Genomic DNA, 23,668 nt, shown 5'->3' with positions numbered 1-23,668 from the left:
AAATAAAACTTCCCTGAAGATCAGAGAGTAAAACAGCCCCACTGGTCAGCCTTACCGACCAGGCAGTGTTAACACACACCTTTAATCCCAGGAGCCACACTAGGTGCCACAGAAACTGGGTGATACATGCCTTTAATCCCAGCCCTAGAGAGGATTATAAAATGGGAGGAAACACCTCTGAGGCTTAGTCTCATTCTGAGATTCCTGGAAGCAGGGTCACCACTTCAAACTGAAGTAGAAGTAAGAGACAATGGCTGTCTGCTTTGCTTTTCAGATCTTCAGTTGGAATCCCAATTTCTGTCTCTGAGTTTTTATTAATCGTGCTTCACCAGGACATACTTATTTCTAAAAGGCTGAAGGCCCCGAGAGTCTTACTAGGATTAGGCTGGAGGTCACAAGCTGTGACAGTGAAAATGTAGCTGATCTTGTAAATACTGAGGCTGGTATAAATTCCAGCAGCCACAGGTCAAAATATATTCTCACACAAAGAAGGTAAAGGCTACAAATCTATGCATTTTTTAATTTACAAGGTATTTCACACTCAGTCTTTGTTAATTTCCAAGAAATCATTGACCTATAGAGTAAATTCATCTTTAAAAACACCTGTGTGTATGACGTGTGAGGATGTGCCATGCTGCACAGCTGGAGGCCAGAGCATCTTTATGCACTCAGCTCTCTCCTTTCACTTTTCTGGGGGCTCTGGGGGTCGAAGGCAGATCTCCAGGTTTGTGCAACAAGTGTCTCCACCTGCTGAGTCATCTTGCTGGATGTTACAGACGTTCTATTTGTGTTTTTGTAAAGGCAGGGTAGCACAGTCATATTTGATGAAAATAGCAAAAGGCATAAAGCCAGCACAGCTGCTTGACGAAGATCCAGCATAGTTGAGCCGCATGTCAGCTGATGTGCCACTTTTGGTTATGATCTCTGCCTGTTGCATACTTGGGGGACTTTTAGTATTTGTATAATTTGGGTATACTAGGTTAATAGAAAATTTCTTACAACTCATTTATACTTTCTCCAAGGAGTACTGCTTCTAAGCTTCCCCAGGAAAGTTTTGAACATACTATTCTTCCCACTTTTAGGGGGATATCCTTATCTACCTGAAGGTCTTCCTTACGCCTTGGAGGCTGTAACACACATAATGATGCCAGGTCTCTTTATGAGACTGTGAGTTATTCTTAAAACACTTGCCCCTGCACTTAATCAGGAACAAAATAATTAAAACAAAGTAAACTTAAGATTCAGTAGGCTAGAAAAGTTGGCCACTGATCAGAAGCCTTTTCCCACTATACACTCAGGCATTTATGTGGACTGTATAGCAACAAAGTTAGATTAGCTTAAGTAACCTTTGCCATACACAGAGATTTATACTGATGGGCAAAGAATGATGTACAAAGACAATAAAAAATGAGATGTCAGGAGCCTCCAGGTGGCAGCACTGACTGACTGTTCAGGTCAGAGAAGGGCTGTGCAATAACACTGACTAGAAAGTAGCCATTGGAAGGAAAACTATGAATCAGGCTGAACAGAGAGAAGCAGCGCTTAAAGTGGGGACCATCTTGATATATGACACACTTACAGGAAACTGGTGTGTGAGGTCCTTCTGTATGTGTGTTGTTTTTATTGGTTAATGAATAAATAAAGTTGGCTTGGCCTGTGATAAGGCAGAGGAGAGCTAGGTGGGGAAAACTAAACTGAATGCTGGAAGAAAGAGGGCTGAGACGTAAGAAGTCATGTAGCCCCGCCAGAGGCAGATGGGAGCCAGAACCTTGCAGGTAGGCCATGAACCTCATAGTAAAATATAAAAGAATAGAAATAGGTTAATATAAGAGACAAGAGTGAGCTAGAAATATGCATCAGCTAATCGAACAAGCAGTATTGTAAATAATATAGTTTCTGTGTAATTATTTCAGGAGTCTGGGCAGCTGGGAATTGAACAAGTGACCTTCCACAACAGAAAATGACCTAAAAGCCATTAACAGCAGCTACCTTGGAAGTACTCAAGGCTTCTGGTATGTGCAGTTGGCTAATGCCATAGTCATTAGAAACAGGAGGTACCAGGGGGAAGAGGCTATGTAAGTTGACTAGATGTTGTGTCTAAAATGTATCAAAAGATGTCCCTAAATTGTGAGCATGCTGAGCAAAGGAGACAGGACTGAGCTTTAAACCTGAGTCTGAGCAGGCAGAACAGATCCAAGGCCTGAGGTGAAGAGCAAGATAGGCAGGGAAGCTCCTTCCCTGGTTTGAAGCTGGAGACAGAAAGATGGGGTGGGATCGGGTGGGGAGAGGAGCAAGTACAGACTTATTCTCTGTGCTGGGCTCATTCCATTATGGAGAATGAAAGGCTACTTTACACACTTCTAAGTACCCAGGAAGAAAATGGGATTTCTGTCTCTCATAGTGACCAACAAAATAAAAGTAAGGAGTTCAGGAAGAGTGATAGGGAAGCAGTAAGAGTGAAGGCTGGCTGGGCGGTGGTGGCGCACACCTTTAATCATAGCACTTGGGAGGCAGAGGCAGGCAGATCTCAGTGAGTTCGAGGCCAGCCTGGTCTACAGAGTGAGTTCCAGGACAGCCAGGGCTGTTTCACAGAGAAACCCTGTCTTGAAAAATCAAAAAGAGTGAAGGCTGGGGTGAAGGTGTTGGAGATGAAGAGGAAGAGCGTAAAAGAGAAATTTCCTTCTAGAAGTGAAATCTTGACTGAGGAAAGCAGAAGTCAGTGAGGTAGGGTTCCTGGGCTAGCTCCTCTAATAGCATCCATCTCCTTCCCCTGGGCCAGATATAGGGAAACTGTTCTACCCAAAGTTGTTGAAAAATCAAGGGTTTCCCACTGCCCCTCCCACTGAAGCAAGCTTTGCCAGGTATGTGCAGAAGACAGAGTAACAATTGCCCTGTTCCTATAGATCACTGTTCTGTTTTCAGTGATCACTAATAGATATCAATTTTTAAGATCTTGAAGATGTAGATTTTTTCAAAGATTTATTTATTTATTTATTTGTTTGATTGTTTGTTATGCGGTATTCTCAGTATGTGTGCTGCAGGCCAGAAGAGGGCACCAGACCCCATTACAGATGGTTGTGAGCCACCATGTGGTTGCTGGGAATTGAAATCAGGACCTTTGGAAGAGTAGGCAGTGCTCTTAACCACTGAGCTATCTCTCCAGCCCCCAAGATGTAGATTTTTATATACTACTTTATAACTATTTTCTGACACCATGTGTTATGCAGGATGGACTGGGACACACTCTGAGTACAAAGGAAAAACTGTTAAGAAAAGAAACATCTTTCTGCTTCTTGGACACAGGGCTTCACTATGTGGCTCATGATGAGTTGGAATATACCACACAGCCCAGGTAAAACTTGAATCTTCGTGTTTCCACTTTCCCAGTGCTGGGACTACAGGCACAGTTGTGTGCCACCATACCCAGCAAGAACTAACATTTCAGATTCCAAAGAGTCAGTAAATGTGTAAAAGACTCTGGACTTACTGAAGTAATAAAAATCTGGACATATTTCAGTATAGTTTGTCTTTTTCCTTTCTCTTCCTAGAGTAAACTCTTAAGTTCCTGATGACAGAAGATTTGTCTCAGATCCAGTGTGTGGTACCCTGCACAAGGCTGGGACAGAGTGATGCTCCCAAAATGTCTATTTTTAATACACCCTCAAGTCCATATTAGACAACCATAGATGGCATATTCTTAGAACTGTTAGCAGCCTCAGTGAAACAGGAATAATATAGCCTTAGTGCAAAAAGATTCAGCAGAAGTTAATGGGGAAAATGACCATATACCATGGCATTCAGGAAATAACTGGCACAAACAGAGCAAGCTAAAGCAATGAGGTTTTGAGGGGCAGCTCAGAGTAACAAATAATTCATTCTTCTGAGTTACCCATAAGAATTGGAGGCCATCTAGGGAAGACCAGGAAATCAAAGGGCAGAGCATGGACTGCTCTACAAGAATCTTTGTGGCTGGCTCTGAGTATCTGCCACAAGGATGAGAGCCTGGTGTTGACTACACAAACAAAAGTTACTCAAAAGTTTTCAGAAACAACCTCTGGATATCCCAGTTTTAGATGGTATTTATCATACTGGAACCTCAGCAGTGAGGTAGTATTTTAGACCATGCTTTTTATTTGTATGAAAATAAATAACTGGGTGGGCCAGTTTCACTTTCAGCTGGGCATCCTAGGGAACCTAGGTTATACTTTCCCAGAGTTTGACAACAGACTCTTCCCATTCTCTACAGAACAGAAGTCATGTAAAACTATACTGAAAGCAAAAAAGAAACTGGAATGCCTACGTCTCTTATCTCACAGAAACTGGAAGCAGGATGTGACATCCCCCACATCATGGTAAGAGTTTCTGTGCACCTGAGTTGGGTTAACCTTTGTAATAAAATAATTTCCAATGGCTCAGGCAGAAAGGTGGCTATGAAATTTTGAGCTAAAACTACCTTAGTTGATGTATACTAGTAACACACTAGATATTGCCTGAAAAGAACCAACATGTTTGATGACATGCTATTCATATCAATTAGGGCTTAATTAAGGAAGGAGACATCACTATAACATCATCATAACATGTTACATGTGAGGAAAGCAGCTGTTACACAACAGGAGACAATTACAGTGAGCACATCTTACTAGCATGTGATTCAGCAGAACTTATCAGTACCATCATATTGGGGGGGGGGTCCCCATTAGTATGTTTTAATTCTATACCAAGTAAATTAATATCCAACTGATTTTTATGAACAATATCTCCAGACAGTGCTAACAGGATACTGTTCAGTTCAAACTTCATACTACAGTCATGTGGAAGACTGTCCTAACGAATCTCTAGACAACACAGTTTAGTGCCAACTCTGGAGCTATAGAGTACTCTGTCAATTGCAGACAAAGAAAAGTTTTCAAAATAATCCTCCTGCCTCAGCCTCCCAAGTATCTAGGATTCTTGCTGCATGCCACCAAATCCAGATAAATTCTTTACCAGTTCATGGTGCTTTGCTATAGAACAAGTCTGAAAGTCTTTGAGGGTTCCCTACAGTAAAAATGGAAACACTGCTGTAGTCGCTTTGGAGCTTCTACTGAAAGCTGGATGAGCAAGCATTAACTAAGATTCCCACTTGAAAGCTTGGTTCTTTCTGCTCTTCCAACACTATTTCTATGTAGCTAAGAGTGACTACTAAGAAAACCTCAAGCACGATAAGGATACAGGCACACATACAAACTTCTTAGAATTTGTAATCAGAGGAACACCCTGTCTTTTGCTCTTTAAAGGTAGATCTTTGCAGATCTGGAGACTATCCCAGTCATCTATGAGTTATCAGGAGAGCGGCATATACAATAGTGAACTCAAAGTTTCCTGCTTCCAAGACTGCCATGAGGGGAAAGGGAACACGGAGAGGACAGAAGGAGAAAGATGAGGAACACTTAAGATGATCAACTCACAATGTTGGTATGTTTTTTTATCATGAATGGAAATGTCAAAGTGAAACACATTAATCTGTATATTATTTATAATAACTCAGTTCTCTTACAACATAAATTTTACCCTTAATCTCATCAATGGAGTCCTGATTTTTTGGCCCTTCTTTTCTGGAAACCATACTGCTAAATTCCTGTTTTGTAGTATAAATTCTTGTTAGGAAACAATGCATGTACTCCCCAGTTTGATCTCAGAACCTATGGCCATTCTAGATCAGTAAGGATTATATGGACAGGTCTCATCCTGTAGCCAGCCAGGCAGTGAAGAACCATGAACCAATACATAAATGAGCAAATGGCTAACTGTTGAGTTAGTCCAGGTCATAAAAACTAGTGTGGAGAGACGCAGGACCAAGTCTTCTGTTAGACAACAGTCTCCCCAGAAATTAGGGAGCCAGAGTCTGTTCTCCCAGCATGCTCCGTAAAAGGGAAAGCTCACTTCTGAGTGACATGCAGTGTAAGGGTCAGGGATGATGAGGGTCCACTCTTATACCTACTTCCTAAACAACATGATGTTTTAACATCCTAACAATAGTTTTTTTATTCCTAACTTGAGCCTTAAAATGCAGGTTTCCATGCTATCTGCATGCCTAACAGACACATTTATACAAAACAAATCAGAAGCTCGTCATAGTTACTAGGCCATAGATACACATAATTCACTGACATTTCACCACATCTTGTATGTATGCCTGACTACATTCTATTGTCATTAAGATTATTGTGGGGAGTGAACAAAAAGAAACCAGATATTGGTTGAGGATGTTCTTGGTCCATAGTACCTTACATCAGCCCTGTGGGAGTCATCTGCAGTGAAAACCTCAGCACTGATAGCACTGACGGGTTTTGAATAGGACATCATACGTGACTTTAGAACGGGACTTTGAAACATTCCACACTCTAAAGATACCCATTCTCTAGTCTCACAGAAGACATACGCTTCTACAAGTTTACTCAGGGTCACCTGGTAAAGAGTCTCTGCAGGTCGCACTCACCAGGGTGACAATGGCACATTCAGCTGTCAGTTGAGCAGCACTGAACAGTGTCCGAACGAACCGGTAAATCTGCTTTTGCTCTGGGTTGTGTTTGTCATAATCTGGTGGCACTTCGGATTTCTAGAAAACAAGAAGTTTTCAGATGACTGCCACCTGACAGGAGCAAGAACAGATCACTAAACCATCTCATGAAACACAAGAAGGCGATTACCGAAAGAGGGTGGAGGTTTTCATCAAAAATATCTAAGAGCATCCTTCCATCTGGGTCCCTAGTGAGGAAAAGCAATAGAAATCAGAGTTTACTTTCTGTAGAATAAATGTCACTCAAAATGAAGCAAAACACATTTCAGTTCAACAGACAGAAACTGCAAAATTTAAGAGACACTGCTGATTATTTGTCATTAATGGAGTTATTATTTCTAGGTACAGTATTAAATCATTTTTGTTGTTGTTGTTGCTGCTGTTGAATCCACAGAGATAAAAACATCAAGGTGAATTGAGCAAAAATGTTGGTTTTAATCTTTCTAAATTTCCCTCTCAATTTCTTGGGTTAACATACAGAGTAATAATGGGTTTTATCTTGACATCTTCATACATGTGTCATTTATGTTGTTCTTGTTCATTCCTCTTCCACATTCCCCTTCCCCATGTTTTCTCTCCAAATCTGGCTGCTTTTCTTCCTACCCTAGTCAGTTCCCATCTACTTTTTTTTTTTTTTAATCTCATGTATTCCATTGCTGTTTTCTATCTTCTTTCTCATGATCCCCCATGACTTTCAAATGAACCAAATCTAAAATGATCTAATTTTAACATTTTTTTTTCTGACTGTTGATAACCATATGGTGGTTGATGTGAAGCATTTTGGAGGGAAGGGGTACGCAGCAGGCAACGAAAATTAGTCCTAAATGCTTACAAGAAACACTAAGAACTCCAGCAATAAAGGAATCGAGTCTGAGACGTTTCTAAGCAGAACTCACCTGTACTGGATCACGTGACTGTACTATGGCTTTTATTCTGAACACACTGTACACACACTGTACCTTGCAGCCCCACAAATCAAGGAAACTGCCTGAATCACCCAGCTGGGACTGGAGACTACTGGAAATTATGAACTGTAGGGTTTTTACTGTACATACAAAGGTATTTGACCTTATAGAAGTATAATGGTTTAATTAAGAAAAATAAAGAATTTTAGTATTTTCCTACTGACTGCCATGTCTCTGCATGGCAACATCAAACTTAATGTCTCTCTGGATTATGATGTGTTGTAAGATCTGATCTTAGAAAATACAGTATGAGTTGCTGACTTGAATTTCATAAACTATCATGCAGTAAATCTGGTATGAGAAAGAACAGAATTTCCAGCCATTTCTGAAATGGTACTAAACACATTTCTTCTATTTTGTATTGGGTATATATGTGAAGTAGTATCTGCACCATTAAAAATTATGAAAGTATCAACAAATCCAGAAAAACATTCAAAAGTCTTTGTGCCCTGCAGTATAAAGATTCAGCTAAGATTTCTTCATGTAAAAATAAACAAGCACATCGATCACACAAGTCTGCAAGTTTGTTTTCCTTCTAACAAATGGTAAAATTACATTTCACACTGTAGTAAATTTCTCATCCGCACGCGTGGTTTGTGTATCAATTTTATAAAGTAATACAGAGGACTGTGAAGGGAGCAATGTTTAGAAGCACTGGGCCTTACAGTTGACAAGGCTACTGGCCATTAGTCTACATGTGGCAAATAGGGCTGTAGCCTCTGGTCTACACAGAACCTTAAGATGCTGACCTCAGGTATACAGTACTTTGGGCTGTTAGCCTCAGGTTCATATAGTGCTTTGGGTTACTGGTGTGTGCTCCACACAGCACCTTGGGCTGGTTTCTGATCTCATAATGCCTTGAACTACACAGCACTTTGGATCACTGCTGGCTTGGGATATACTTCACTGAAGAGGGCATGGAACTCTTGGCTCAATTCTCAACCACAAAACAAGAACAAAGAAATCTCTTAAAGACGCTAAGCTGGTTTAAAAGCACATCTGCATCTCACCACTGGTCTTACATACAGTTTCAGCTTTAGTGTTTTCAAAGTTTGAATTTGTACCACAGAAATGACAGGACACTGCTACTGATATCCCAGCTCAGATGCCAAAGCTGCTCTACCTGTCTTACATGTAAAATGTCTGCTCCACAGAGCTATGCTTCCCTAACACTGATGCCATCTACATTGCACTCCATGGCCTCACAACTCTCTCATGTGAAACAGCCTGAGGAGTTATGGGGTCTGTCTTGCTGCTTCATGGCCCTTCCTGTTCTCAAACTACTTTTGCACTTAATATTATGTCTACAAACATACCACATTAGTTACTGAAATGTGACTGTAGTTAAGTGGCCTCTGTGTTTATGAAAATTAAGTGGGTACACTGAAAAAGTCCAATAAAAGGAAATCACTGAAAAAAAGTTTGGTACATTTCATGACAAAAACCTGAAATGATCTATACTCAGTGCTCTGCAGACAGCGTTCAACTTCTTACTACTGGGGAAAACATGTTTGGAAAGGATGAATTACAGATACGGCTTAAGGTGCCAGACCTGAAGCACAATTAAATTAGCAAACAAATCAATTATTATATTTTTCTTCCTTTTAAATTATTTTTATTATTTTTAATTATTTGTCTGTGTGTCTGTGCATGTGAGCGCAGGTGACTATTCAGAGGTCAAAGGTGTCATATGCACTTGGAGCTGGAGCTATGAGGCTGTGAGCTGCTCAGTGTGGGCACTGGGAACCAAACTCAGATCCTCTGCAAAAGCAATGAACACTTTTAACTGCTGAATTTTCTCTACAACCCCTATTTCCTCCTTTACAAAAGTGTGAGTGTACCTGTGTGTGAAAGTATACCCACATGTGGAGTTGCCCCCATGGAGGCCAGAAGAGGGCATCATATCCCTTGAAGCTGGAATTATTGGTGTTTTCAAGCTGTACAATACGGGTGGCTAGGAGCCAAATTCTGGTCTTCGTGACTAAGCAACAAGAAGAACTCTTAAACTGCTAACTCACCTTCTCAGGTTCATTTTAAATACTTAACTATTTAAGGAAGATCTAAAAAAATCCAGTTTTACCAGACTTAGCAAATTTATATAACCATTACAAGATACACTTTTATCAGGAAGAGCTTTAATCATATTTTGTCAAAATTTCCCACTAAATTCAAACAAAACCTAGGATTTTATAAAACACAGAATTCTAAGTTAAGTTGTACAGAGAATAACCAGTGAAGATGAACTCTGAGCCTTCTCACGGAGCCCACTCCCAGCACTAACCACCAGAAGTGGTGCTCCTGGTCCAGGAGGAGCCTCCGCTCTCCCCGACACTCTGCTGCATTAACCTCTATAAGATCTATCAAAACACGAGTTAAAAATATAAATTCAAGGTTAAGAACAAGAAGAACATAACAAGACAACATGTGATACTTTTAGCGCGGAATTATATGTCCACATACCTGTTTTTGATGTGGTAATATATCGCAAGAGCTACACTGTAAAATAAAACACAGAAATTCAGTGTTCCATAAACACACTCTCACCATTTCATGTACTAGACACTATCAGGCAGAGATCACTAAATTAAAAGCCACACAATCCATCTGTAAAGCCCCATTCAGCCAGAGTGCTGGTCACAACAGACTGCACGCTAAGTCGCTCTGGTGATCACTTCCAGGCACTGCGAGATTGTGTTTGGAAACAATACAGTAACAGTGGGAAGTCATTGCTTTTCTGTCAGAGTGTGAGCTCTCCTCACTTTTAAAATGCAGGTACTACATAGAAGTGCTACAAATTAAACCTACTTAGAAATCTCCAATTCACTGCCTACTGGGCTAGGCAAACTATTTGTTTGTTTGTTTGTTTGTTTACGACCAGAAAGAATAATGAGTAGCACAGTGGCTGGCTTTCCTCACACACCATCTTGGCCATCTTGGCAAGCTATGTAGTACAGTCACTCATTTCTTCAAATGGTGGTGTCGCTTACCTGGGGCACTGTCTTAAAACTGTCTAAACGTTTTAACTTTCTGAATATAATAAACATTCATTTCCCTCAATTTTCTTTCTAATGTAAAATACAATACATTTAACACAAATTTTGGGAAATACAGAAAGCGTAAAAAAAAATCTGAGTTGAGATGTAGTTTAGTGGCAGGGTGCTTGCCTAGCATATGTGTGGTCCTGTGTTTGATTCCCTGTACTAGGGGGGAAGCAAATTCAAAACAAAATTGTCTTTTAGCCAAGAATGATGATAAACACCTATAATGCCATCACTTGGGAAGCAGGAGAATGGAGTTAGAGGCTAGCGTGGTTACAAAAAACCTTTATGTCAAAACAAAAGAAAAACAATCTCTTTGTCCCCATATAACTACTATCAGTTTGAGATATAGTTATTATTTCTACCTATATTTGTGTGAACAAAGAGGCTGGCATCCTATACTTAGCCATGTTAATGCTTTTCTCACCTTAGGAAATATTCCTATATGAGCATGATTTTTTTAGTTATAGTTCATAATTTGATTGCTGAATAATCATTCTCTGTAACTGAATATTTAAATTGTATGTAATGTTCAGTAATTAATTCACACCATAATAACCAGGTTCACAAATATCTGTGCAATCTATGGCTCTAGTATTTCTATAGGAAAGCATCGTACAATGCAACTGCAGCCTCCCAGCACACACTATTGATAAGTGTTTCTGCAGCCTCCCAGTACACACTATTGATAAGTGTTTCGCCAGCGCAGATCAGTGTATTCTCACCGGTGTTCTTCCACTTCAGATCCACTGACACTCACCTTGAAAACTTTGATAAAACCTTTTCCTTCTGAACAGAAAATGGCATAGTTTTAATTATGATCAAGTTGACTGGCTACTTTAAAAAAATAATATTCCTGTGAGTTCGAGGCCAGCCTGGACTACAAGAGCAAGTTCCAGGAAAGCTAAGACTGTTATACAGAGAAAACCTGTCTCATAAAACAAAACAAAAAAACCCAACTGACCAAGCAAAAAATCTTTCTACTCCTTTTGTCTTATTTTAAAATATAGAAAAATGCCTCCAAGTTATTTTCTTAGCCTCTAAGAACAAATCCTTTTCAGGACAGCAATGTGCTCTGGTTCTCAGAGAATAGATAGAAATGGCCCTTCAAAAAACCACCAGAGGTAAAGATGATGGGAGGGGTGACAACAGAGATCTAAGCCTGGCTCTCAGATCTCCAAGAAGCTTGGGTGTGTACTGGATTTACTGAGACTGAACCAGACAGCCCCCAGCACAAGCTTATATTCTGATTCACATCTCTTCCCAGACCACAGACTTACATGAACTCAACTAAGTGTGAGGATACTTAGGACCAAGGGGTAACAGTAACAGGTCCATCTTCCTAAAATCTGTAAAGGCATCTGAGCTGATGGTGGTGGGGGTGAGGTGGGGAGGGGGGCTATGACCTAGGTGAAAGGGCTTCAGAGTTAAGGTAATAATGTTTTCAGAGTGTCTTCCTGTACATTCAAAGCCCTACCACAGACCCTATATTCTAAATAAGACATATCAGCTTCAAACAGCAGATAAGGATTTCTGACTTGTGTAAGTTGTAGTCTTTTCTTCTACTACATCATCTTTAGAGAGAAGAAAAGCACTGCTTAGTTATCAATTAGTTACAATGTGGTGGTGAGAGTCCCCTCAAACCTAATGACTGGTTTAGTTATTAACTAGAACTAATAGCTTGCTCCCCATTCTTCCCACAAGGGCAATGGCATTAGAGACATAGGCCACATAAAAAAGATTTGTAACTGTGGGCAACACACCTGCCTTCTCCTTAGTCAGAGCTGTATGAGCAAGGATATGGCAATCCTAACACCTCTGGTGGTCAATAAGCAGCAGCTGTCTTAGATGACCACATTGGTGAGGCATCAACAGTGGAACACATGGACTCCCCAGGTTCCCTCTGCTCCTCTTTAGCTACCACTTGTGACTGTTCTAGGATTTAGCATGACTGTGGGTGGAGCTGTGGAGATTGAATAAGTCTAGCTTCATATGACAGATTTGGCATTTAAACTAGTGATAGGGAACCTAAGTTTTTAAGGAAAGACTGTATTCCCTCAAGTATCAAGTCACCATTTCACTCCCCTACACTGGCTTCATCCTAACTCTGCAGCCTATCTCCCAGTGGAGCCCACCTTTCCAATCCCCCCCCCCCAACACTGTTAGACTCATCCCCCCAAACCTCCAATCATCCTGGCCCCAGCAAAATTTGCAAATTCTCTTGTCAACTTGAGCAATCCCCAACTTATAGGGGTGCTGTCACACCAAATCAGCTTATGAAATGGTCAATGGTTTAGAACTCAAAAGTATTCTCTGAAAATAACAGCAGCTGGTTTAGGTAATACATGTTATGCCCAAGATATCCAGAATATCCACAACAAATATAGTTTTAATGATTGATCAATTCAATGACAAAGATGAGGATAAGAGGGTATTGGACTTGAGAGAAACAACAAAAAAAAAATCTGAAAGGGAATGGGATGTTCCTTTTTGGTAAACAAGGGTAAGGTTAGATGAAGTGGTGGGTGGGGCTCCTATCTGGCTGTTTTGTCTGCCCTCTGCTTCTTCTCTCCCTTCTGAGTGTTTTAGGATGCAGAGCTACTGTTTGGAGGATTCATCAGGTCAGTTACTACCTTTAGGTTTTGAGTACTTCATCTCTTTGACCATGGAAGTTACAGTCCTCAATACCTGAACTGAGGCAGTGATTGTCACATACAACTGTAAACAGTGCCTGCAACTCAAAAAACTTGGCCTATGAAAACAGAACATTTTATAGGTAGCAATTTTAGCACTTCATGTGCTAATATGGGTTTTTTTATTAGATGTTATAATGTAACAAACAAACAGAAATAAAATGTCCCAGATTTTCAGTCAGGCTGTTGAATCCAGGCCCTAATATAATAGTTCTTTGAGATCCCTGGCAGGGGTGGCTGCTGTCACTATGCCGATGGGCACAGGACAGTAGAGGGAAAATCAGCTCTTTGCCTCTGTGAGGAAAGTGAATCCCCTCGCCCTCCCCCCCCTCACAAATGTGACCCAAAGACTTCCCCTTCTTCCTTTTAAGTCTATTTTAAGAAAAGGATCTGAGGCCAAATGTAGAAAGATACTCCCTCAATCCTCCAGCTGCTAAGGGATCATGGCCAGACCACCCCACTCTCAGCACAGCCTATGTCTCCATGTGGGACTTGGAGGAGGAAGGTCTCATTTCATTTAAAAGTCAAAATACTATTGGCTCTATGCCAGGATGGCTTCAGTCAAAGCTGAAAGGGAAAATTGTACATACTTAAACATGCTTAAAAAAAACATATTTTAGGACATCAAGATTTAAAATAAGGTAAAATGCTAGTTTCTTTATATAAATAGAAATATGCACAAATATTCTGAATACCCACATCTTAGCTGTCACAACCACTTTCTAAAAAAATATGATTCTCATGTAATTACTCTCCCAGGACCTATAAACAGCTTTTGGTGAGATAACGAAGTCTGCACACCCTGAGGACTGGAGTGACAGCTCACAGACTGGAAGCACTGCCTGCTTTTCCAGAGGAGCCAGCATCCGTGTGGCAATCACACTACTCTGTAACTCCCGTCATATGGGGTCTGTCTCTAAAGGCGCTGTATTCACACGGTGCACAAACATACACACAGGCAAAATACTCCTAATACATAAAACAAAAGTAACTTTAAAAACAAGAAATCTTGCCAGGTATAGTGGTCCATGCTTTTAATCCCAGAATTTGAGAGGCAGAAGAAGGAAGATCTCTGTGATTTCGGGGCCATCCTAGTCTACATAAGAAGTTCCAGGAGAGGCAAGACTAGAGACCCTGTCTCAAAACAACAACACAAAAACAAATGAATCCCTAGCCCCAAAACGAATAAACCAGAAAGAAGTCTGCATACCCACCATTTGATGGTGTACTTGAGGTTTGGCTGACTGACTGTGCTGTCATCTAGGAAGATGGTGGAACAGGAGCTGTACTTCCTTGATGTCTGGCCTGGAGGATGCTATAAAACAAGATGACAAGAGTAACATAAGACTGAAGATTCTGCCAAGCGTCTGCCAGCTAGTTTTTCTCAACCTGACAGGGCTGAAGTCATGTGGAGGGAGGTAATTTCAGTTGAGGAAGTGCCTCCACTAGTTGGTATGTGGCAAAGTCTGTAGGGCATTTTCTTGATTAGTGATCTATATAGGAGGGCCCAACAAACTGGGCAGTGCTACCCCAGGGCTAGTAGTCCTGTGTGCTTTAAGAAAGTATGCTGAGTAAGCCATGAGGAATAAGTCTGTAAGCAGTGTTCCTCCATGGCCTCTGGTTCCTGTCCTCAATTCATTAGGAGATGGACTATGAGTGGGATATTTAAGCTGAAACAAGCCCTTCCCTCTCCAAGCTGCTTTTGGTCATGGTATTTTATCACAGCAACAGAAACCCCAGCTGAGACACAACATTGCCCCTTTCTCTGAGATCAGACCACAAAGGAAACATGTCTTAGCAAGAGATCTACCACAACTAACAGGGCAGAAGTACTAGGCAACAATGGGAGGTGTCTTGTTCTTCATGCTAAGTCACCACCACCCTGGTTGCCATCTTTTTTATGGGATCACAGGAAACCTGCAGTATGCAATAGACATTTGGTGAATATACACAGGGAAGGTGGCATCTTAGTTTTATGTAATAAGATCAAGTTGAGAATCCACTGTTCCCCATTTCTCTAGATGCAAAGTTGACTTTAGAGCCACAAATAATTCAGGCCAGATCAATAAAAATCCTCTTGGCTAATATGCTTAAATTCACACAAATTTATAAATGGAAGTGTTCCTCTATTAGGGACACACTGTATTCTGAAGTGGAATATTGGGCTTTTGCACAAATGACCTTTAGTCAACAAATGCCCTTATAATTGTTGTTTCTTAGTGATTGCACAAGTTCAAGTTCTGTGGAGAACTTTAGCAAGGACACAGCTTCTGATAGGCAACATGAACTTTACAGCCACGATTGATAACTGGATGCTAAGGAGACATTTGTGATGTAGGTGTGTCTTCTATCTATCTGATGATTTCATTGGTTAATTAATAAAGAAACTGCTTGGCCTGATAAGTCAGAACATAGGTGGGTGGAGTAGACAGAACAGGATGCTGGGGGTGAGGCAGATGCTTCAAGCAATTGCCATGCCTCTCCTCTCTGGGACAGAGTCGCCATGAAGCCAGCCACCAGGTCAGACATGCTGAATCTTTCCCGGTAAGACACCACTTCGTGGTGCTACACTGATTATTAGAAATGGGCTAATCAAGATGTAAGAGGCAGAAACTAATGGGCCAGGCAGTGTTTAAATGAATACACTTTGTGTGTTGTTATTTCGGGGCATTAGCTAGCCAGGCGGCCGGGAGCTGGGCAGGAACGCAGCCCGCTGCTCTCACTACAGAATGCTGCTCTCACTACAGAATGGCGCCCAACGTGGGGCTCGAACCCACGACCCTGGGATTAAGAGTCCCATGCTCTACCGACTGATCTAGCCAGGCGGCCAGGATCCGGGCAGCAGGAACGCAGCCCACAGCTCCTACTACACATCTGTCAAATGTTTGGGAAACAGGGTGAGTAGACTTCCATCTGGTTAATTCGGGGAGGGGGTGAGGAGGAGAAAAGGGGGGAGAGGAGGAGGAAGGAGGGAGGAGGAGGAGAGAGAGGACAGAGAGGAGAAGGAAAAGAATAAGAAAGAATAGGAAGAATCAAACCATGCAAACAAGGTTCCTTTCACCTGACACTGTTTTGACAAGCAGCTGTTATTTTCAGCAACCATACTGAATTCTTTATATATCACAGAATCTTCCTTTTAAATGACTCTAGCCTATGTCAAGTTGACGTAAAGCTAGCCCACACAGCCGGAGTGATAAGACTGGAAAATTAACTTTGTAGCCAAAATACAGACAAAAATGCAGGACCAAAGCCTTTTTAATAAGCTGAGGATGAAGGGCACTATGGTTGTGGTCTTATATATACTTTCTTCCCTATCAGTTTCTACTTGAAAATCCCTCCTCAAGCAAACTGAGCAACTAAGAGCGAAAGTAAGGCAGGAACATAAAAAACATAAAAATGAGCTGTCACCATGTAGCTGGTGAAATACTACACAGAGCCCTATTGGTCCATGTGAAGAACAACTGACATCCTGTGTCCTCAGCATACACTGACCATGCAGCGAGTCATCGACCACTCCCCTTCTCCACCCTAGTCCTGAGCAATGAGAAAAGGCATAGACTTGTGTCCAATGCTCAGGAATTATATTCCAATTCCATATAAAAGGCTAGAACTTCAGTTATAGGACTCTCTCATTGAGAACAGCCATGGCTCTTTACACTTTCTAGTGTCTTTAATTTTCCTTCTTCAGTGTTTTAAAGTTTTCATTATAGATGTGTACTCTAAGATTTTTTTTGAACTGTGAAAGGATTTATTATTATCTTAAAAAAATAATGTCTTTAGACTGTAGGAAGGTTCTTTTTTTAATGGTGATTTTACCACTCTGCTGAAAATGTTTATCATCCTTAAGAATTTTCTGGTAGTCTTTAAGGTATCTTGAATATAAAAGTCTGTTATTTGCAAATAAGGGGGTCCCCACTTTGTTTATTTCTATTTCTTTCTTTTCCTTTCTCTTGTCTCAGTGTTGTAACTAAGAACTAAAGGACTATGCTGAAAAAAAAAAACTAGAAACAGTGGACAAATAGAAACCCTTTATCTTGTTCCTGACTTTAGTGGATATATGTTGTATTTCCCCATTTAACATAATGTTAGGCATGGATTTGTGTGTAAGATTGTTTGTTAAAATTATGTCTAAATGTTTCTTTATTCCTTGTCCCTTGGGCCTTTTATCATGAAGGATGTTAGATTTTGTAAAACAACCAAACAAGCTTTGCGAATATATTGAGATGACTGTGTATTGTCTCTTGAGTTTATCTATGTGATGTACTGATTTACTGATTTGTGTATGTTTGAAACATCTCTGAATATCTGGAATGACGCCAACATGATCATAGTGTATAACTCAAGAGTTCTTGAATTCAGTTTACAAGTATTTTAATTGAGAATTCTTGTACATAAATATCCATCAAGGAAACTGTATAAGAATTCTTTCTTTTGTTGTAACATTATCTTTTTGTTGTAATATTGGTTTTTTAAAGAAAGCTTGGCAGCATTCCTTCCTTTTTTATTTTCTAACCTTTCTCTCAATTTGAAACTACTTCTAAATAATTTGCATTCCTTCATCTTAGTGGATTCTAAAATCTTTATATAAATTTCACTGAATCTTCTTTAGCATCCTCCAAGAATACTGTATTGATGTCATCACACTAGCTGTCTGATATATTTCTCTCCCAATAAGAACAAATCTCTTAGAAGCAAAGTTCAGACTTTTAAAAACATCATATTATAGGCTGTCCCACTTCTCCCTTTACTTCAGTAACTTAAGATAGAACTGCTGTGGAATAGTCTTTGTACACTGTAAATATGTCTTCTTCTCACCTCCCCAAACTTCATTAAATATCTTAGAATAATTAATTCACATTACATATGCTGTTGCTAGGAGGCAGGAGGATGTCATAGAAAAATGAGGCGAACACAAATGGTATGAATTTTCCTTGGATGTTGGAAGATTCCCGACTACAATTATCTACAACACTGTAATTTATCATTGAAGGTTTTTCACATTTTATTTAAAATATACTGAAGTAGTTGACTTTCAAGGAAAGAAAACAAAAACTACAGCAAATTTATAAAAAAAGACATTTTAAATAAAGACCTTTAGAGAAGGTTTTAAATTTTTCATAATTTATTATGTTTTTCTTTAACTGATCATTCTAATCACATCTGAAATAAAATGTTAATTAGAAGAATATTAATCTTTCTACATCACATGATTTCATTGATTTTGGGACTGTCAGACTACTCTAGTCCCATGTAGTAAATCTTTAGAAGTAGTGACATTTTAATCCCTTAAACCTCTCTTGGTCCTTGTCCAACCTGTGGTTCCATTCTCACTGGAGGCATTCCAGGTAGGAGCCAGAGGAACCTTCCCATCTGGAGGAGGTCACATTCCCTGCTATGCCGGTTAACAGAGATTGTCAACTTGACAGGATCTAAGATCTCCTAGGAGACAAACCTCTGGGCATGTCTGTGAGTTTTTCAAGACTGACGTAACTGAAGTGGGAAGATAACACTTTCAACAAGGGTTGCACTATTTCAAGGGGTAGATACAGGCTATAGAAGGAAGAAAAAGTAAGCTGAGCACCAACTCCCAATTCTCTCTGTTTCCTGACTGCAAATGTAATGAGCTCCCTTAAGTTCCTGCTGCCATGACTTTCCCATCACCACGGGATGAAACCTCACACTGACAAACAAGATCATCCTTTTCCCCTTCGGTTGTGTTTGTCAAGTATTTGATCACAGCATTGAGAACAGTAACCAAGGCACCTACAGCTGCTGTTAGTTAGCTAGAAGCAGAGGGAACCTTGCCCATTCCTCTCCACTGGCTCATCTACAGCACTGTTTCTTGAATAACAGCATCCTCTTTGTAAATGCCTGAGCAATGCACACCACACAGGTTCTTCAGAAACCCAAGGGAGAAATCAAACAATAAAGTTATATAACAAAAGACAAAGGATACCAGTTGTTGTAAATTCAAGATCAAACTGAAAATTTTACTTAGGACCCGTACTTGAAGCTGAATCCCAAAGACTGTTTTGTGGAAGCACAACTGCAACCGTTACCTCTAACTGAAGTGAATCGCTGAGAAGCACACACACAGACAAGTTCCAGTCTTGGTCCTGCTGCTTACTTGTTTCCTTATGCCTCTATTTTTCATGAGTAGAAGGGGTGGTGGTGACTGGGTGCTGAGCTGAGGTGAAGACTATCCAAGTCAGGTGGTAAGTAAATGCATGGCCCACCCTTGGCAGAAGATTCCAATTGTTCTTACTGTTATTCTGTTCCTTTTTAAGATCTTATTATATTTCCATGTACATTTGTGTATGTATAGGCATGGGCCCCTGAAGAGGCTAGAAATGGGTGCGAGGAACTGAACTCAGGTCCTCTGAGAGAACAGCATGTGCTCCCAATCTACGAGTCATTTCTCCAGCTCCCCTTCTACTTTTCTTACCTTTCAAGTTACAAACTGTGAAACTCACTGTGGTGGTTTGAGAAAAAATGGCCCCTATAAGCTCACAGGGAGTGGTACTATTGGAAGGCGTGGTCTTGCTGGAGGAAGTATGTCACTGGGGGCAGGCCTTGAGGTTTGAGATGCTCAAGCCAGGCTAGTGACTCACTGTCTCTTCCTGTACTTTGTCAATCCAGATGTAGGACTCTCAGCTACCTCTCCAACAGCATGTCTACCTGCATGCCACCATGTTTCCCATTATAATAATACTGGACTAAACCTCTGAGCTGTAAGCCAGCCCCAATTAAATGTTTTCCTTTATAAGACTTCCTGTGGTCTCTTCACAGCAACAGAAACCTTAAGACGACCACAATTGGTGTATTGACCCAATCCAGATTGCAGATAGTCTCACTTTATGCAGACAGACTTAACTTTATGTGGCTGAATATACTCAGCTTTTCCCAGCAGAAACAGAACTCATGTGCTCATTTGCAGGCAAGTCTGTGAACAATGTGGAAGATCACATGTTCCAGGTCATTTGTTACAAAGAAACTCAGCACATATCTATATTTGGGACAAGACATGTGAGAGATCAACATCTGTCTGACTTCACTGTACTACTGCTGGACAAATCACATAGAAAAGCATGAGTTGGGGTGTACAACCTAGCACCCAGATCCACATAGCCTGGCCCATGGCTACCGATTCAGTAGGAGACACATGCCTGGAGTGCACAGGACACATGCAAGTTAGGTCACAGTGGAGAGCATATGAAAACAATTATGGAGATTGGAGATGTGAGATCACACCTGTCCCATTAGCCATCATCAAGAGTAGCCTGGACAATCATCCTTTTCTTTCCTCACACGCCCTCAGGTTTGGGTGCAAACTCTTCCCTTATGCACCTAAGTGTTACTTACTAAGTGTTACTAAGTGTTAGTTAACTCTAGCACCTAAGTGTTAAAGTGGGGAAAGCAGTCAAGTTCACTGAGAGGTAAATACTGGAAAAGAGCTTCAATCACTCAATCTTCTATATTCAGGAATACACCACTTCCTAACACACAAAGAGCACAGCCATTTGCATAACCGCTTCTCATGCTAGACACTCTGATCCCATAGATGTTTTACAACTCTATGCTGCAAAGCTAGACAGCCAAGGAAGTGCTACCCGGTAAGACTTAAGTGAAGTCTACTGCTTGGGTTCTCTCTTTCCCTGAGGGCCTCTAATTTTATTGTCTCCTCTTCTAGATTTCCTTTGTTTTGGGTATGTTGAGGCTTGCTGAGAAGGAGGTTGCTATAAAGCTCCAGTGTCTTAAGAGTGTGGGGGAATGAATTAGTCTTAGTTTTCCCTACAAGGGATACAAAATTATGAAATTCAATCTTTGAAGGAAAGGCCCGCAGTTCTCCTAAAACATGGTTCCTTAACAAATTAAAATAAAAACTCTGGAGCCTCAGCTTTGCTTTATGGCAGTTTCATGTTGCTGTCTGTGGTGTAATTCATATTGTTGATACCATTCCTCAAAGTTTAAAACTGTCTTATAACTATTTTATATACTTCAGCCATAAATAAACTATTGTGGCTATTAAAAGAAAAATTAAAATAACAACAACAAAACCAATCTAGAGGGCCAGGGAAGTGCTTTAGAAATCAACAGAGGGTTAAGACATGACTCATGTGTCCTCACATAACACAAGAAAATAAAACAAACAAACCAGGCAAGATCTTGATGTGGGATTCCCCTCTGTATGCTATGAATAGAGAGGTTTAAATGTATGGTCTATGGCAGGGCAGACTAGAGTTAGGCAGGGGGTGGGGGTGGGGTGGAGGGGTATTGGAGGAGAGGGAAACTAAACAATACAGGGAGAAAGAAGGCGGGATTCAGGGAGACACCATGTAGCTGCCAAAGGAGGCAGATGCCATATAACAGCCCAGGAAGCAAGAGGTAACAAATCATGAGTCTGATGGTAAAATATAAAATAATAAAAATGGATTAGTTTAAGATATAAAAGCTAGCTAGAAATACGCCTGAGTCACTGGCCAAACAGTGTTGTAATTAATATAGTTTCTGTGTGTTTATTCGGATCTGGGCGGCCAGGAAATCAATGCACAGCCTCCAATTACATAAGCCTATGAACCCTTTGACCTCTAGGAAATGATATGTATGCATTAGATGTCATTGCTGCGGAGGAATCACCAGTTCCTTATGGGTCCAGCATGTGTCCTTTTAATGGCCTTGAGTCTTAAATACACAGCTTTATCATTACATAAGTCAAAATCTACAAGTTCTGAAATGCAGTCTATCAACCCTGAGCCAAACCTTTGTAATATCAGATTCATACTACAGTTTTCAGTGAGAGTGTACAGCACACTTACTCTGGCAGTTCAAATAACTATCTTACTCTTTACCTTGTAGAAGCAGTTTTCTTCCTTAAAGAACAAGACACATGTTTAGATGAGAGGTGTGGTTATAACTTGTCTGCTACAGAGTTTACCAGGGAGCAGTGGGGAAAGTCTGGAGAAGGTAGATGTACCTGTTACTATCCTGTGTAGCCACCATGGGGAGATATACTGCCCAGAATGGCCAAGGCATTAGATGGAAATTTTGAAAATGCTTTTAAAGTTAAAGGGTCAAGTTTAGTTACTCCACATATATAAACTGTTTCTGAGTACACACACACACACACACACACACACACACACACACAAAAATGTGTGGCCCTGTTCTACAAACAGCAATTATGTAGAAAAGAGAAAGGAAGTAGACAGCTGCTCTTACAAAGTAATTATGTATTTATCCAAAGGGACCTGCACTACAAAAATAACCCCCCCCCCCAAAAAAAAACCAGGAATTCAGTGTGAGCAAAAAGGAAAGATTCAAAATGATAAGCCTTTGCTTTGTTTGGACCTGTGTAATGTTGTGGTGGCACTGTGGTCTTATCCACAGGCACACTCCCTTCCCCGCAGTCCCAGGGAATCTGGAGACATGGCTGTGGGAAGGAATCCCAAGCGATGCCTGGCAAATCAGCCTTTCATCACCCCTCACAGTCTGCTAAGTACCACACGACACATAGGGCCTCTTCACCTACCAAAGTCCATACTGTACAATCGTGAGGAAAACGGGGAGACAGTTTCACTTACATGGTTAATGAAGAGACTCTTGCGTTTTTCTCTCACTGTGAAGACAAAAGACAGGACAAAATGTTACGTGCTTGCATGTCAATCCCTGCAGGTTGCTGAGGAACGGGCCTCTTTGCCATGGTCCTATCGTTCCCTATCAACCAAGGTAACCCAGTTATTCATTTACCAATTAAGTGTAAATAAAGCTACACCAATGCAGATCTAAACTTGACTGACAGAGGTCAGTATGCAGCTACCTAAACAATACCATAAACAGAAGTCAACAGAAGAGTAAGAAATTATCTAAATCTCATGAAAATTACATGCATCCAATAGTTTAAGATAATTAAGAGAATTATTTACTTCTAACCCAAATATTGTTATGGATCCACATTATATGAATTAATTATTAGTAACCACAATTACATCCCTAACAGGAGACCAAGTGATGTGGAACCAAAGTGCTCTGTACTGGAAGACACTTGCTTCCTGCCACAGGTACTGGAAACAGGCCTGAGCTTGTTAGGAGGCTCCAAGGGCACTTGCAGCTTTCCCCTCAGGAAGGCAGGTGATCCTTCCCCATATTAAGTGATATTGCGTCCACCCTTGTCTGCACATTCCAACCTGCACTGTATGTGGCTTTAACCTCAGTTTTTGTCACTACAGGTACCCTTTAGCCTCAGAAGCCAGAAGGGTGTCAGAGAACACAGAGACCTTGTAATAAACTGTCACCAAATCTTGTGTTGTCCTTCCTAAAGACTAGCTCTTCTGGGCTCACATAAGTTCATCAACGTGCCAAGCAGTTCCTTGTAGAGGATATGAAGGACAAGTTTCTGCAAAGAGAAGGCAC

The 23,668-nt window shown here is 40.7% G+C and overlaps 1 protein-coding gene and 1 non-coding gene across 2 annotated transcripts in view; both read right to left on the bottom strand.

Annotated features, from left to right (window-relative positions):
* Ccny (cyclin Y) overlaps positions 1–23,668 on the bottom strand; it is an 83,701-nt gene that overhangs the window by 13,268 nt on the left and 46,765 nt on the right. Inside the window, exons 3-7 of the mRNA XM_038312685.1 lie at positions 22,840–22,874; positions 14,473–14,573; positions 9,988–10,023; positions 6,693–6,750; positions 6,482–6,601 (exon numbers count right to left, since the gene is read on the bottom strand). Coding sequence (XP_038168613.1) covers positions 6,482–6,601; positions 6,693–6,750; positions 9,988–10,023; positions 14,473–14,573; positions 22,840–22,874 — 350 coding nt within the window. The remainder of the gene's footprint in view (positions 1–6,481; positions 6,602–6,692; positions 6,751–9,987; positions 10,024–14,472; positions 14,574–22,839; positions 22,875–23,668) is intronic.
* On the bottom strand, positions 16,011–16,083 carry Trnak-cuu. Its single transcript has one exon. It is a non-coding gene; the product is annotated as a tRNA-Lys (tRNA).

Source organism: Arvicola amphibius, chromosome 15 (genome assembly GCF_903992535.2).
Source record: "Arvicola amphibius chromosome 15, mArvAmp1.2, whole genome shotgun sequence".
NCBI lineage: Eukaryota > Metazoa > Chordata > Mammalia > Rodentia > Cricetidae > Arvicola > Arvicola amphibius.
The sequence above is the reverse complement of the archived record's forward strand: the minus strand, read 5'-3'. Positions and strand labels throughout refer to the sequence as shown.